The 14,996-nt window shown below is 32.0% G+C and overlaps 1 protein-coding gene across 6 annotated transcripts in view; it reads right to left on the bottom strand.

Annotated features, from left to right (window-relative positions):
- The window catches only part of LOC149961275 (uncharacterized), a 90,567-nt gene that overhangs the window by 6,989 nt on the left and 68,582 nt on the right, over positions 1 to 14,996 (bottom strand). For all 6 annotated transcript variants that reach the window (XM_090176457.1, XM_090176435.1, XM_090176431.1 and 3 more), the window contains exons 5-9: positions 1,363 to 1,442; positions 558 to 641; positions 410 to 475; positions 197 to 341; positions 52 to 128 (exon numbers count right to left, since the gene is read on the bottom strand). In XM_090176457.1, coding sequence (XP_090032583.1) covers positions 52 to 128; positions 197 to 341; positions 410 to 475; positions 558 to 641; positions 1,363 to 1,442 — 452 coding nt within the window. The remainder of the gene's footprint in view (positions 1 to 51; positions 129 to 196; positions 342 to 409; positions 476 to 557; positions 642 to 1,362; positions 1,443 to 14,996) is intronic.

Below are 14,996 nucleotides of genomic sequence, written 5' to 3' on the forward strand. Positions count from 1 at the left end.
ATCAAACAAGAACAAGCTTCAAATATTCACAAAACCATTTTTGAAACTTACCGTTTTGCATCATGCACCTCAATAGAAAATTTACGATCCCTAAAGTACAGATTTTCAAGTTGTTTCCATAAGAACACCTATAAGTAAAAAATAATCAAAACATTAAAAAGAAGTTCATCTTTAAAATCTAATCAAATGAACTTACTTTTCGTGGCGTTTTCCTATCTGAATAATCGTACTGACTCAAACCACGATGACTTAAACCAAGCCACCACGGAATTCCACCTTTATCTTTAACTTGATAATAATGAATACCATACGTAGGTAGACTTTCAACCAAACTCATATACCTGAAAAAATAGGGCGAAATGGATTAGATTCCTACCAAAATAATACACTATCCAAAAGGAGTACGTACTTAACAATGGCAGAGCCTCTCAACTGTCCGATAAATTTCTTGTAATAAGCAACGACTCTTTCTTCACTATGTGGAAATACGAAATTAGTTAATTCTATGTAGTTGCTCTAATTTTGAAACTGTGAGGTCTGACAAAAATGAGACTAACCATATTGTAAGGGACGGATGTTCTTTAAAGACACTCGTAGGCAAAACAGGCAACTTCTTCAGCAAATTTTTGGCAGTGGAGTCACTGCGGACGGCAGACACAAATTGAGGGAGTTGAGATTAGTCATTGATAAAAAGAACGTAAGGCCCCTCAGTTTCCCTTCTTCCTAATTCTCCTAATTAGATATGACAGCTACCCAGGGACTGAATGATGCACCCGATGGAGACACTTTAAGATGATAAATGTTACTACCAAGGACTTATTTTTAGAAAACTAATAAGTAATGACTGATAAGCGTCTAAGGGGGGCGTAGAAGTCTACTCTTTGGCACTTTCCAACGATATATGAACTAGCTTTTCTAACAGAGTGACCACAAGTCTTATAGGAAAATTAATACAGGGTGGCCACAGAAAAGTTGAAAAGTCTTATTGGTAAAATAATACGGGGTAAAACTTAAAATTGCAGGAAAATATAGGTTTTAAATAGTTAAAAACCATGGTTTTAAAGATAATTTCTATAAATAATTGGCTGAAGAAGTTATAATACGTAGAAAATTCTCTAGCAATAACTGAAATAAATTTGTCCGGATTCTTTCTAACTTTGTAGATTTTGATATCAAAAAAAATAATTGTCAAAAATAAGGCATAAAAAATTCCACAAATACAGGAAAATAGTGTAATTATAGGAACAAATTGAAAATACAGGAAAAATAATAAAATATAGGTGGTGTGGTCACCCTGTTATTATATAAAACAAAATATCGAATTATCCATAAAAAAATGTAAAAGGAATGTAAGAAACTTACTCAGTGTAATCTCCATGGGTAGCTTGAAGTACTAGAGCAGCGAGTTGGAAAGCAGACTCACTGTCAGCCTCCACTGATCCCTATGACAAAAAGAGAACAGAATTAGTGGAAATATAAACCCAACATTGTCTTCTCAGTGGGGGAGAAAACACTTGATTTTGATAATCCGGACTAGCGCGCATCGAAAATAACTTTCCCTGAGAGGGAGAAAGAAATAATTCAACCCCCAAAGATAGGAACAAAAACCTTCCAGGGGGCCCAAGGAGAACCATAAAAAAAGATTAACACCATGCTGTTTTTATTTATAAATTATAATAGATACATCCAGACGTTTTACAAATAACTTTATTATTCAAATTTGTAGACTCAAGTTTTAACGTCATATTTAATTTTGTCTGTATAATGCTTTTACGAATATGCAAAAAACCAGCAATTTTTTAAATTCAATAAAGGATGTGTGTCACAAATATTAAAAAGAAACCATTACGTATAAAAGTGGACATTCAATATTAGAGGGCAATAACCCCGAATAAATAACAATTCTTATATAGCACGGAAAGCTGTCATATTAAGTCCAATTTCTATTTGATAATTTTCCCATGCCAATTTATACATACATCCCAAGAGAAAATCACTTGGCCAATACTAATAAAAAAAACAGCATTTTCTTCCTGTATTAGGACAGAATAATGACAAAAGTTGGATACTTCTATATACAATCGCGTGTGATAACGGGAAGGGGCAGACTGAGATGAAAATTGGACAAAGAGGGGATAATAATGGGGTATGAATAACGGACCTTTTGGGGAGTCTGGGTTACCGCCCATTCCATTCTTCTTCGGTTAATGGATGTAGCCTAACGCGAGTTAGATCTTATCGGACATTAGATGAAAATCTCTCAAGTATTAATAAAAGGGAAGTGGATTTTTTCTTTAAATTTTGGTATAAATTGTTTCCTAAGATGGAATCAAATTTGGGGAATATGAAATGATTCTAAAGGGTCAAAAGTGAAGGTTCAGATGTTTCTTTATTTTGTCAGCTGGAATTGCGTGGTGTTCGGAATATAATTTTGATTGGGATTTCAAATGTTCGTAATTATATTTATTTATATCATAATTTCTAGATTTCTATCTCGATTTTCAAAATTGTGTGCGAGCAAGCGTTATAGTTATTTCGAGGAATGTTTGCCGTTTGGGTCAAAAGATCACCAAAACCTTGGCTTCCTAACCTTTTCCTTGTGTATTGGATTGCAAGATTTTAGAATATGATTTTAATTCCTTAAATTACAAATATTGTAAGTGCCTTTTGATATTTCATAAATGAACTTCTAATATAATAATTAAAATAAATATTTATATATATTATACAATATAATATTTTGTGTTTTATAACCTTATTGGAACTTCTAATATAATTATTAAAATAAATATTTATATATATATTATACAATATAATATTTTTTAAAACCTTATTTATAGATTTTGATCCCTTTTTTTATACGAAGATTTTTCAAGATAGTTTGACATTTTATAGAAAAATCTATTTTCACGAAAGCATGTACGTTATTTCGACCCTTGGGTCCACAATCTACTAACTTGGCCACTGCATTTTTTGTCACGAGAAGAAACTTAGGTTTTGAGCAGAAAGTTGCGACCTAAGCGAGATTGATACATTTTAAATTGACAAATCGATCAGCTTAGGACTTTCGGAATGGAGAACTTAATTCGATCGTTCGATACTTTCCGCATCACGCAGACCACCCCGAGATCAAAAGATGACTCCGGAAAATATAATACGAGATATCCACGGAATTCTTCGACGCGGAAAGATTACGGAGTTGGTCACGCTAGAGCGCGCGCCACGATCCCGCTAAAAGCGACTATATCACGTGACTCATGGAGGGGGAGTGCGCGGTAGGGGCATTTTCAGTTCACGCTCGGTAACTTTCCCTTTAAGCGAAATAAATATCTCGGAGCGGGAAAGAATAAAGTTGATTTCTAAAAATTATCTAATGGAAATATCAATATAGAGCCCGTAGTAACGCCGAAGCCCCGCCCCCCTCGGGCACGAGAGGAAGTGGAAGATACCCCTGGGGTGGTTGGCTTTCCCCGCTCTACTCCGGAGTAATGCGCGGAAGTGATTGTCAGCCCCACGCGGAGGTCAAACTAACTGAGGGTTCAGAGAAAGTTTGGAAGAGCGAGCAAATTTAATAAAAATGTTGACTTCATCAATTTCGATGACTAAAGTGGATTTACAGATTAAAAATAAAAGCGTTGACTTTAATTTTATACTAACTTTCTAATTGAAGTCATTTAAAAAAGAAACTATAAAAATTGATAATTAAGTATTTAAATATATTATTTCTACTAGGATAGAATACAAGATTTACGTATTTTTAATAAGAGCATTAGGAATCCAGATATATTTTAAGTAAAAATTAATAATTAAGAGTTTAAATATATTATTTCTACTAGGATAGAATTCAAGATTTACATATTTTAAATATGAGTATTAGGAATCCAGATATATTTTAAGTAAAAATTAATAATTAAGAGTTTAAATATATTATTTCTACTAGGATAGAATACAAGATTTACGTATTTTTAATAAGAGCATTAGGAATCCAGATATATTTTAAGTAAAAATTAATAATTAAGAGTTTAAATATATTATTTCTACTAGGATAGAATTCAAGATTTACATATTTTAAATATGAGTATTAGGAATCCACAGATATAGGACTTTATAGGACTATTTTTACAAAATTATAGGATTTTATAGGACTATATATGCTATTTTATTTACTAACTTTATGCATTTAAAAACAAAATCTATATTTAGTGATATAAATCTTTGATTTTCACTTAAAAAATAGAAACTATTTATCACAAAAATATATTATTAGCTAACCATGTTAACAATAACAAAAGTATAGACTAGAATGACTTGGAATTTATCCTAAAGCTAAACCTAGCAATTTCACTGACAAGGAGAGTACCCGAGGCGGTTATCACCGATTTTGTTGAAACTCGGGGGTTAGGTAGACCTTATGGTAGTATGAAACTTGCAAAAGGGAAAAGTTGCAATGGGCTTTTAGTTTTCTCGTGGCAACCGAAAATGTTTTTGACCTCTCAAAACAAAAAAATCTCCATTTATAAAAGCATGGGATTTTCTTGGTTTTTTTAATTACAATTTTTTTTTAAAAAATTGACCTATTTTAGGTAAAATTGATAAATTTTCGTTAAATTTTAACAGAATTTGGGTAACCGGGAAAATCCCATGCTTTTTTAGATGGAGAGGTCAAAACATTTTGGGTTGCTATAGGAAAACAAAAGCCCATTGCAACTTTTTCCTTTGGGAATATTTATACTACCATAAGGTCTACCTAACCCCCCGAGTTTCAACAAAATCGGTGATAACCACCTCGGGTAGTCTCCTTGTGAGTGGCGGGATTTCAAAATAAGATTCTATAGGACTTTTTGCGGATTCTGTTAAAAATATAGGATGTTATCGGACATTTTGACAAATATAGGAATTTAATGGAATTATAGGACTTTGGAGGCCCTGCTAATAATTCAATTTAAAAACATTAACTAATTTATTTTAGGTTTATTTATTATCAAAAAATTAAATTTAAAGAAAAATATAATTCTCTTTATAAATGCTTAATTTTACATTTACCGGTTTGCGAAAATAGTTTATAAAGAAATATTTTAAAATTAAACATTCGTAGAATAACAATCGAGCGCAATTAAACGCCCACACGTATTCAAGTCACTTAATAAAACAACAATGACGTCACGTCCAAATCGTACAAGGATTTCCCAATACCACATAATAAAAAATCTAGAAAACGCGAAAGACACTTAAAACAGGTGATTGAAATAAGCAACGTTATAAAACTTAGCTGCCAAATATACCTGTTCGTCCAGTTTGAGAATAGAAGCAGGTACATTATATTACGGCGAGGTCTTGTTGGGGAAACCAAACCAGACGCGAGCTAGCCAAGGCTTCAGGTGCTTATTTATTACCTACGCAAAAACGAAAATCTTTTTTCTTCTCATATATAAAGCCGAGGGGGGCCCTGAAGGCATAAAACCGCAAGAGCGATCTTCAAAAAGGGCTTTTTCGTGTCGGTAAAAGCTCTTTGTTGTTGAAAAGAGGGTCTTAGTGGTAAAAAAAATTCGGGAATAAATCAAACCCATTTTAAATGCCCATGGGAAAGTAAGTGCCCCAAAAAACTATATTACCCATTAAGTGAAGTTTTTTGGTATTAATGGGTTTAAAATAAAATGTTAAATTGTAGAAATATGCGGGACGTCGTTGGTAATATGAAAATTGCGATATTTGGTTTATGTTAATTTTCTGTCGTTTAATCTTACTTAGGTCATTGAAAATAATATCGAATAAATCAACAAAGTAATTCGTATTTAACACGTGATTCATTGTAGGGACTTTAAAACTTATTTGTAACAGTAATTAAATTTCGGAAAATTGCGTATTTAAAATTTTATCGAATTAGTAATCAACACGAGAGTGCTAAAAATTAGGTTTTCAAAATTAAACATTTTTACTAATAAATTATTAACCAAACTATCAACTAATAAACCAAACTATCAACTAATTAACCAAACTATCAACTAATTAACAAAACTATCAACTAATTAACCAAACTATCAACTAATTAACCAAACTATCAACTAATAAACCAAACTATCAACTAATTAACCAAACTATCAACTAATTAACCAAACTATCAACTTATTAACCAAACTATCAACTTATTAACCAAACTATCAACTTATTAACCAAACTATCAACTAATTAACCAAACTATCAACTAATTAACCAAACTATCAACTAATTAACCAAACTATCAACTAATTAACCAAACTATCAACTTATTAACCAAACTATCAACTTATTAACCAAACTATCAACTTATTAACCAAACTATCAACTTATTAACCAAACTATCAACTTATTAACCAAACTATCAACTTATTAACCAAACTATCAACTTATTAACCAAACTATCAACTTATTAACCAAACTATCAACTTATTAACCAAACTATCAACTTATTAACCAAACTATCAACTTATTAACCAAACTATCAACTTATTAACCAAACTAACAAATTATTAACCAAACTAACAAATTATTAACCAAACTAACAAATTATTAACCAAACTAACAAATTATTAACCAAACTAACAAATTATTAACCAAACTAACAAATTATTAACCAAACTAACAAATTACTTAATTATTATATTACTAAATTATGATTACTATTATTATTCATAAATTAAGTTTCAAATTTATTTACATAACCGGATTAGAATATGAAATATTCTGATGTAACACTCAAAAAGCAATTTGCCAACAAGCAACGTTACCGCAGAAGGTCATTAGTCATTATGGAGTAAATTTCCGCGCCATAAATTAATCCAATTGGCTAGTCATTAGCGAATTCTAATTAGTAATTTGTAAAACAGCCTTGTTTCATTAGCCGAGGAACCAGTTGCTGGAGACAATAGAATCCCATCAGCATTGTTAGTTCCCGAGATGTCTAATTAAAAGAACAGGGTAAATTACGCCCTCTAGTGGTGAAAAATGTAAACGCGTGCGCCTTCGAAAACAAAAACGGCAAAAAATGGTAAAGCTGCGGCGAAGAAGTCACTGTGACAAAACTGCGCGTTCCTTTGAAGGTTTTTCTGTCGCGAGGCGGTTACAAAATTAACTTTGACCTAAATTAATTTACACTCAACACAAAGATTTCTTTTTCTTCAAATTTCTCAAAAGTGATATTTTTGGCGGAATCAAATAGAGCGTAACGTTTTATTGTAAATCAATTTTGAATTGGGGAGAGTCGCGAATTGTCACCGAGTTTGTCTCAATTTAACGGTGCGTTGTCATAATTTATCGCTCGATACCTTGAAACGTTTCTAATTTAATTTGGTTTTTAATGGGTATTTTCTTAAAAATAACTATAAATACCTTAAAACCAATTAGCGGTCTAAGCTTTTTCTTTGGACGTATTAGCGTAAGTTCATAATTATTTGTCACATAAGTGTGTCAGTTACCTGTCTTCCGTATGTTCAAATTTAATTTGACCGAAATTACTGAAATATTTCGTAATTTGTATTTTAGTTGCGTATTTTCCTCGCTAGAGGTGCTTACCGTTTGGATATGGCGTCAAACTTATGATATTACCAATAAGTAGTGATTTCTTTTAAAAAATAATTGATTTATTTTAATGGAGAAAAAAAATTGGCTCTTAAAAAGTTAAATATTCTGAGCAATATATTAAATAGTATAAACGTTTAAAACCATAATTTCCACGGTAATGAACATAATTAGAAAAAAATTAATACAATGACGGATACTTCGTTGTTGAAATTATTTTATTTATAATTATTGTTAAAATTATTTTATTTATAATTATTGTAAAAATTATTTTATTTCTAATTATTATAAGTAAAATAATTTTAACCAGGAAGTATCTGTCATTGTATTATTTTTTTTTATAATATTAAATAGTAATTAAATTTAATTAAAATTTCATTTAATTCAAGATTAGTTAACTAATAAAAGTAAAATATCCGTTAATTATATAGGAAAAGATGAATTAATTGTATTAAAATCAATAAATTCAATGAAAAAAATTCGATTGATTTCATTTTTATTAAAAAAAATCAAAAAGTGGCAACCCGGTTTTCAGAGATATTGAGCAATCAAGGTTTAGTTCTAAGTACGACAAGGCGAAATAATATAATACTATTTGGTAGCGAGAGTTGTCAGTGTCGAAAAAATTATTCGGTAAAAAAGTATTAAAACAATGGGAATTGTCATACTTATTTCATTATGTTACTTATGGTAAAAGTATATTCTGCTATTCATTTGGGTAGCAAGTCCAAGTCGGAACTGGGCGAGTGCCTATTCGAAAAAATGTTTCGCTAAAGAAATTAGCATTCAACAATATGAAGTGTCATACTTTTTGTTATGTTACTTATAGTATTAGTATATTGTTCATTTTAACGGCTGAATTTACAGATTCTTTTAAAATGAAGATGGAAAATTACTGTTCAAAGTCCAACACTTAGACAATTACATCATTTAAAATAAAATAAAAAATAATTATCGGATTTTTTTATAATTATCGGATTATTTGGATAATTATCGGATTATTTGGATAATTATCGGATTATTTGGATAATTATCGGATTATTTGGATAATTATCGGATTATTTGGATAATTATCGGATTATTTGGATAATTATCGGATTATTTGGATAATTATCGGATTATTTGGATAATTATCGGATTATTTGGATAATTATCGGATTATTTGGATAATTATCGGATTATTTGGATAATTATCGGATTATTTGGATAAATATCGGATTATTTGGATAAATATCGGATTATTTGGATAAATATCTCGGATTATTTGGATAAATATCTCGGATTATTTGGATAAATATCTCGGATTATTTGGATAAATATCTCGGATTATTTGGATAAATATCTCGGATTATTTGGATAAATATCTCGGATTATTTGGATAAATATCTCGGATTATTTGGATAAATATCTCGGATTATTTGGATAAATATCTCGGATTATTTGGATAAATATCTCGGATTATTTGGATAAATATCTCGGATTATTTGGATAAATATCTCGGATTATTTGGATAAATATCTCGGATTATTTGGATAATTATGAATATTTGGATTTTAAGTTGTAAAATTTAACGATGATTCCAATGAATTAACAACATTGCCTTTTCAAGTTCCAAAAAATTTCAAATTTTAAAGTTTAAAATTTCATAAAATTCATTTTGGATAGTTGTAAACATTACATAAATGCGAGCATAAACGTCATAAATACTTAATACTGCTGTATATTGCTTTCAAAATTAATAAATTTAATTTTCAAAACTGTTTTCAGATATTTTAATTTAATTCGATAATTATCATGATTTTTTCATCGGATAAATATCGATAATTATCGACCAACCCTGTAAAAAAATACCAAATTCACGCGCGTTAAATTTAAAAAATCCAAAGTAAATTAAGACCTTGAATTGCGCTTTATCGCGAAAAAAATTAGAGGTCATTCACAGCTGAGACCGTAAAAAAAATGGAAATTCAACAGAAAAAGCCATTGTACACATATATAAATCGAAGTATTATAAAAAAATATATTTTCTTTTGGGAGTTTTAGGATATGGGTGAGTGATATTCGGATTTATTAGCTTCGAAATGATTTCTTTTGAAGACAGGTGAAAAAAGCCGACTGTTTCGGTATTTCTTTTTGGTCTTCTAATCTTTTGATAATAATATCTAAAAGCGAAGTGGCTAGAACTATAAGTGTCTAGTGTGTATAAATAAAGAAACCGGTATCACATCTTTAGGTAATTGAAGCCTTACGGAAGTAGGGCAAAAGTGCCAAAGTAAAAGAGAAAAAAACGTGTTTACGAATAATATCGCGGGTCTATTATGTATATTAATATTAATATATTGAAGTAGGATGATATGTGTAGGATTTCTTAAGTGTGTCGAATGTGGGTTAAACGCTGATGATTGTACGGAACATTTCAAAGGCGCGTTTATTTACACGTATGAGAATACGCAAAAAATATAACTGCGTCCAATAACACACAAAAAATGGTTCCGAAATATTCGTAAAATAAAATGTCTGCAATAACTCAACTAGAAAATCCAATTATCTTAACCAACTTTCGTAGGACTATAACATCGCAGTCAAATTGAAATCATAACCAGATTCGAGATGAAGCTTCAAAATTGCAATACAAACAAACCCGCGACAACTAGTAAAACATCCATCAAACTATCCCATTAGTGAACTAAAAAGATTGAACGACCAAGGCTTAGCAACTTGTCAATTTCAAAGCAAACACGTTCCGTGAATACAAAATCTTAATAAAAACCCCGCAAATTAACGTCAAACTCACCCAGTAATTAGTTCCAACGTTACTAAATCCAAACTCTACCGTGTCACTGTAAAAATTAACTTAGTAGCTCCAATCAGTGAAAACTTAAATGTAACGAAGCTAATTTAAAACGCGTCGGCGACTCGTGCTATTCTTCGGACTACGGCAGGACGCGAAACTGGCGAAAACGCGCCGTATCGTAACTACCGCCAACTAGCGGCGGAATCGAGAAACGGAAAAAAAGGAAAATCTTCTCCGAAAGGCCGCTTACAACTCGGATCGAAATTGGCCGTCGGCGTCAAAGAAATCCGCGTATAGAGTGGGAGGGGGATGCTCTAGAAGCTCTGGTAGAGCCCATCACCCCCTACTTTTACAGAACATTTGGGGGGCGTCACAGAAGATATGTTAGGACCGGTCCAACTTCGGATAAAAAAGGGGGGAGCGCTATTTTATCTCCATCCTAAGATCTCTCAAAAACTCCGCGAAAAATTGGAAATTTAAAAATCGGGCAACACCAGCTCGTATATGAAAGAAATATTTAAAGGTTAGCATTTCTGGTTAACCTGGGTGTAGCTGCTTTCAAAATTCAGTTACGATTTGAAACGTTTTTATATAAAAATAATAAAAAGTACATTTATACAATCCTAGTATTTAGGATTTAAACGCGGTTATAAAGTTTAAGACCAAGGCTTAACAAAAAAGTGATTTATACATAAGTCGAGTTTATTTTGTTCCAGAGCGCTTCGGCTAAATTTGAAGTGGTTGAAGTTTATCATCTGCTAGTCTTGTTTATAGGGAATTTAGGGTAAAGTTTACGCAGTCTTTACTTTTTAAGATAGACTGTTAGGATGACGCGATAGATACCATTGAATTAATTCCGGTAAAAACCTGCTATAGAGAGGGGTGCATGTTATTAAAATTACAGGGTTTTTGAACCATACTGTGTGAATCATTTTTTTAAGCAGGTTGGAGAAAGTTTTAGGCCTATTAAAAAAGACGAGGTAACTAATAAATAAATTATGCTATGTTTTTTATGCAGATCGAAGTACGCCAATGGTTATGAATATTTATAAGAATGTAAGTATCTGGTTAATTTATGATCACTTATAATTGAAATGTCTACTTGTATAACCAGTTGCAATTAGACAATAAAATTTAAGGCAGTAGCGTAGTCAGAAAATACAGTAGTAAAAACTATCATCATGAGTTTTTAAAAATTGTATAAAAATTGATAAATTATCCTTTCAAATAACTTCCACCTCGATTGTGGGCAGAAAACTTCTAAAATAGATTTAGTTGATTTGAATTTTAGGCGATTTTCAAGTTAAGTTAAGTAATTTAGAAGAAATAGTTCTTAAGAATATTTAATAATCTTATTACCGTCGATCTTAAGACTTAATACAGAGCTGCCACAGTTTTTACAGATTTTCCCTTACTTATTTTGCGTAAAAATTTTGTATTTTTGAACCTATATTTTAGTAAAGGTTTAGTATTTGCAACCGAAATTAAATTCCCCGACTTTCAGACCACTTTTTAAATTTCCCCGACTTTGACTATTTTTAAAAATTTCCCCGACTTTTAGACTATTTTTTAACTTTCCCCGACTTTTAAACTATTTTTTAAAATTCCTTAACTTTTAGACCATTTTTTAACTTTCCCCGACTTTAGACCATTTTTTAAAATTCCTCAACTTTTAGACTATTTTTTAACTTTCCCCGACTTTTAGACCATTTTTTAAAATTCCTCAACTTTTAGACTATTTTTTAACTTACCCCGACTTTTAGACCATTTTTTAACTTTCCCCGACTTTTAGACCATTTTTAACTTTCCCCGACTTTTAGACCATTTTTAACTTTCCCCGACTTTTAGACCATTTTTAACTTTCCCCGACTTTTAGACCATTTTTAACTTTCCCCGACTTTTAGACCATTTTTAACTTTCCCCGACTTTTAGACCATTTTTAACTTTCCCCGACTTTTAGACCATTTTTAACTTTCCCCGACTTTTAGACCATTTTTTAACTTTCCCCGACTTTTAGACCATTTTTTAACTTTCCCCGACTTTTAGACCATTTTTTAACTTTCCCCGACTTTTAGACCATTTTTTAACTTTCCCCGACTTTTAGACCATTTTTTAACTTTCCCCGACTTTTAGACCATTTTTTAACTTTCCCCGACTTTTAGACTATTTTTTTAAAATTCCCCGATTTTAACAGGGATTCCAGATACTGTGGCAACCCTGTAAAACTTATGGTTAAAAGACATCCTCTTAACTGTCTGCCAGTTTGGCCGGAAACAAAAATATCCGCTTGAAAAGACTACTCTCGTTACACTTGAAGTGTCTAGGCAAATTTCTAAGGATTCCAGACGAATATTTAAGCCGTTTTATTTTTGTTACTTTCTGACGGGGAATTTGTGAGACGCTCAATAGGATTTGGACGTTTAAAATTCACGATCGGTTTGTCTTTATTATTGCAATCTGCGTTTTCTAAGCAGACTTTAAAAAAAAACTCCAGCCTTCTCGTATTTTCGCTTATTGGTTCGAGACAAATTTAGATAAACGTTTTGCACAATTGCAAATGGTTTGGAATAAGCCAAACGTTATATTTTGGGTCGTTAATTTTCTTTCGGTACGTTTACGTAAACAAATTTCCGACAGATATATTGCTTTATCCGTTTTTTAAAAAAACTCTGGGTCAACCGGGGTCATGAATAGCTTCAGTCGGTTTTTCTTTCGGTTAAGAGGAAAGGATTTAACTAGAGAGGATCCCTTTACTGGTGGTAACGCCATTAGAGACAGAACTTTCCATATCGAAAATATTCACCAGATGGCGTCAGCAGTTTAAAATTTTAAATTCATTCAAAACCGTTAAAATAGGAATTTTCGTTATAAGTATTTACATTAAAATAGTTTGTATTTAGATGAACGTTTTCATTTTTTTACAAAATATTTAAACTAGCGCCATCTAGTTGAAATAAAACCATTAAATTGTAACCTCTAATGGATTCACTTGGATTTTTTTATTTTGTAAATCGAACTAAAGCATGGCCTTCTGTAGTTCTTGCACCATTTACAATATTTTTCAAGAATTTAGTATTTTTCTCCATTGATATTCTGTTGAATTTAACAGTTATTCCTCTAAAGATTCTGTTGAATTTAACAGTTACTCCTCTAAAGATTCTGTTGAATTTAACAGTTACTCCTCTAAAGATTCTGTTGAATTTAACAGTTACTCCTCTAAAGATTCTGTTGAATTTAACAGTTACTCCTCTAAAGATTCTGTTGAATTTAACAGTTACTCCTCTAAAGATTCCGTTGAATTTAACAGTTACTCCTCTAAAGATTCTGTTGAATTTAACAGTTACTCCTCTAAAGATTCCGTTGAATTTAACAGTTAAGCTGGTTTCACACTCGACGGAAAATATCCCGGAAAGACGATAATAAACGCCGAGCTGAAAATTGATTCCCATTCGATAAACCGCTAACGTTCAACTTTACGCAGCTAATTTTCCGTCGAGTGTGAAACCAGCTTTATTCCTCTAATATTCCGCTGAATTTAGCAGTTAGGTATTAATTGGGTATAAAAGCAAGACAAGTAGATATTCACAAAGTGGCACGTGGAATTCAAGGAGAGTTTCACGTTGAATAGTCAATTAAGCCTTGGTGGTAGTTTCGCGAGCTTTAGTCCCATTCGACCTAAGGCGGTTTTTGAGGTGTCCCATTCGACCGAATTCCGCCGAAACGTGCGGTTTTTATGTGTCCCATTCGACCGAACGCTTTTATGTGTCCCATTCGACCTAACGCTGCTATATAAATTGGCTTTTGGAATGAGCATGAATTATATTTTTATCTTCACCTAGTCAAGAAAAGTAACTGAACCAAAACTGAAATAGTAAACTTAACCAACTAACCTAACCAAAACATGGATCTTCGATAGTACATACCTTATAAATAAAATACCAAATCACCCCGCCAATTGGGCTACATTTTAAAATTCTTTCGGTCGAATGGGAATAAACGGTTTCGCGAAGCCTTTGATATGCTCCGGGTGTATTCAATAGTTGGGAAACCGCCGTGCGCGCCATCTATTGTTCGTCCGCGACGCCTCGTGACTTTATCTCCGAGACGAATGGACCGGCGTGAACGAGGGGAGGGGGGAGAGAGGAACAATTGTAAACCCCCTTTTTTGCATCAATTGGATTTCTAAAGGACCCTTAATTATGACGAGATATAGGTCTACTGTCAGTAGCTGCTTTCGTGGGGGCAGATAAGGGGGAAGAAAAGCATTTGGAGATTAAGGTCGAAAGGGATATTGATTTTTACCATTTCAGAGGTTTCGATGGGGGATTCCCTGGTAGGATATGGCTAGGGGGACTGAATGGGGTTTCTCTCTTAGGGGCTTTGGCCCCGTTGCGATAAGTTCACCCAATTTAAAAAAACGAACTAACAAACATTTATTTATTTACAAGTTAAAACCTTTTTTTAGGAGATATCCAAACACTAATTATTCTTATCCAGGGTTGCCACACAATTTTCAGATTCAAATTCCCTGACTATTCGATGACTTATTAAGGCCAAATTTTTTTTCATATTTTACTTTTATCAGAAGTTAATAAATTTGATGGACTTGTTTTTCAGTAAAAAGGTTATTGCAATGTCGAAAAAATTA

This window comes from Leiobunum rupestre, chromosome 1, assembly GCF_980474605.1.
Source record: "Leiobunum rupestre chromosome 1, qqLeiRupe1.1.hap1, whole genome shotgun sequence".
NCBI classification, from domain to species: domain Eukaryota; kingdom Metazoa; phylum Arthropoda; class Arachnida; order Opiliones; family Sclerosomatidae; genus Leiobunum; species Leiobunum rupestre.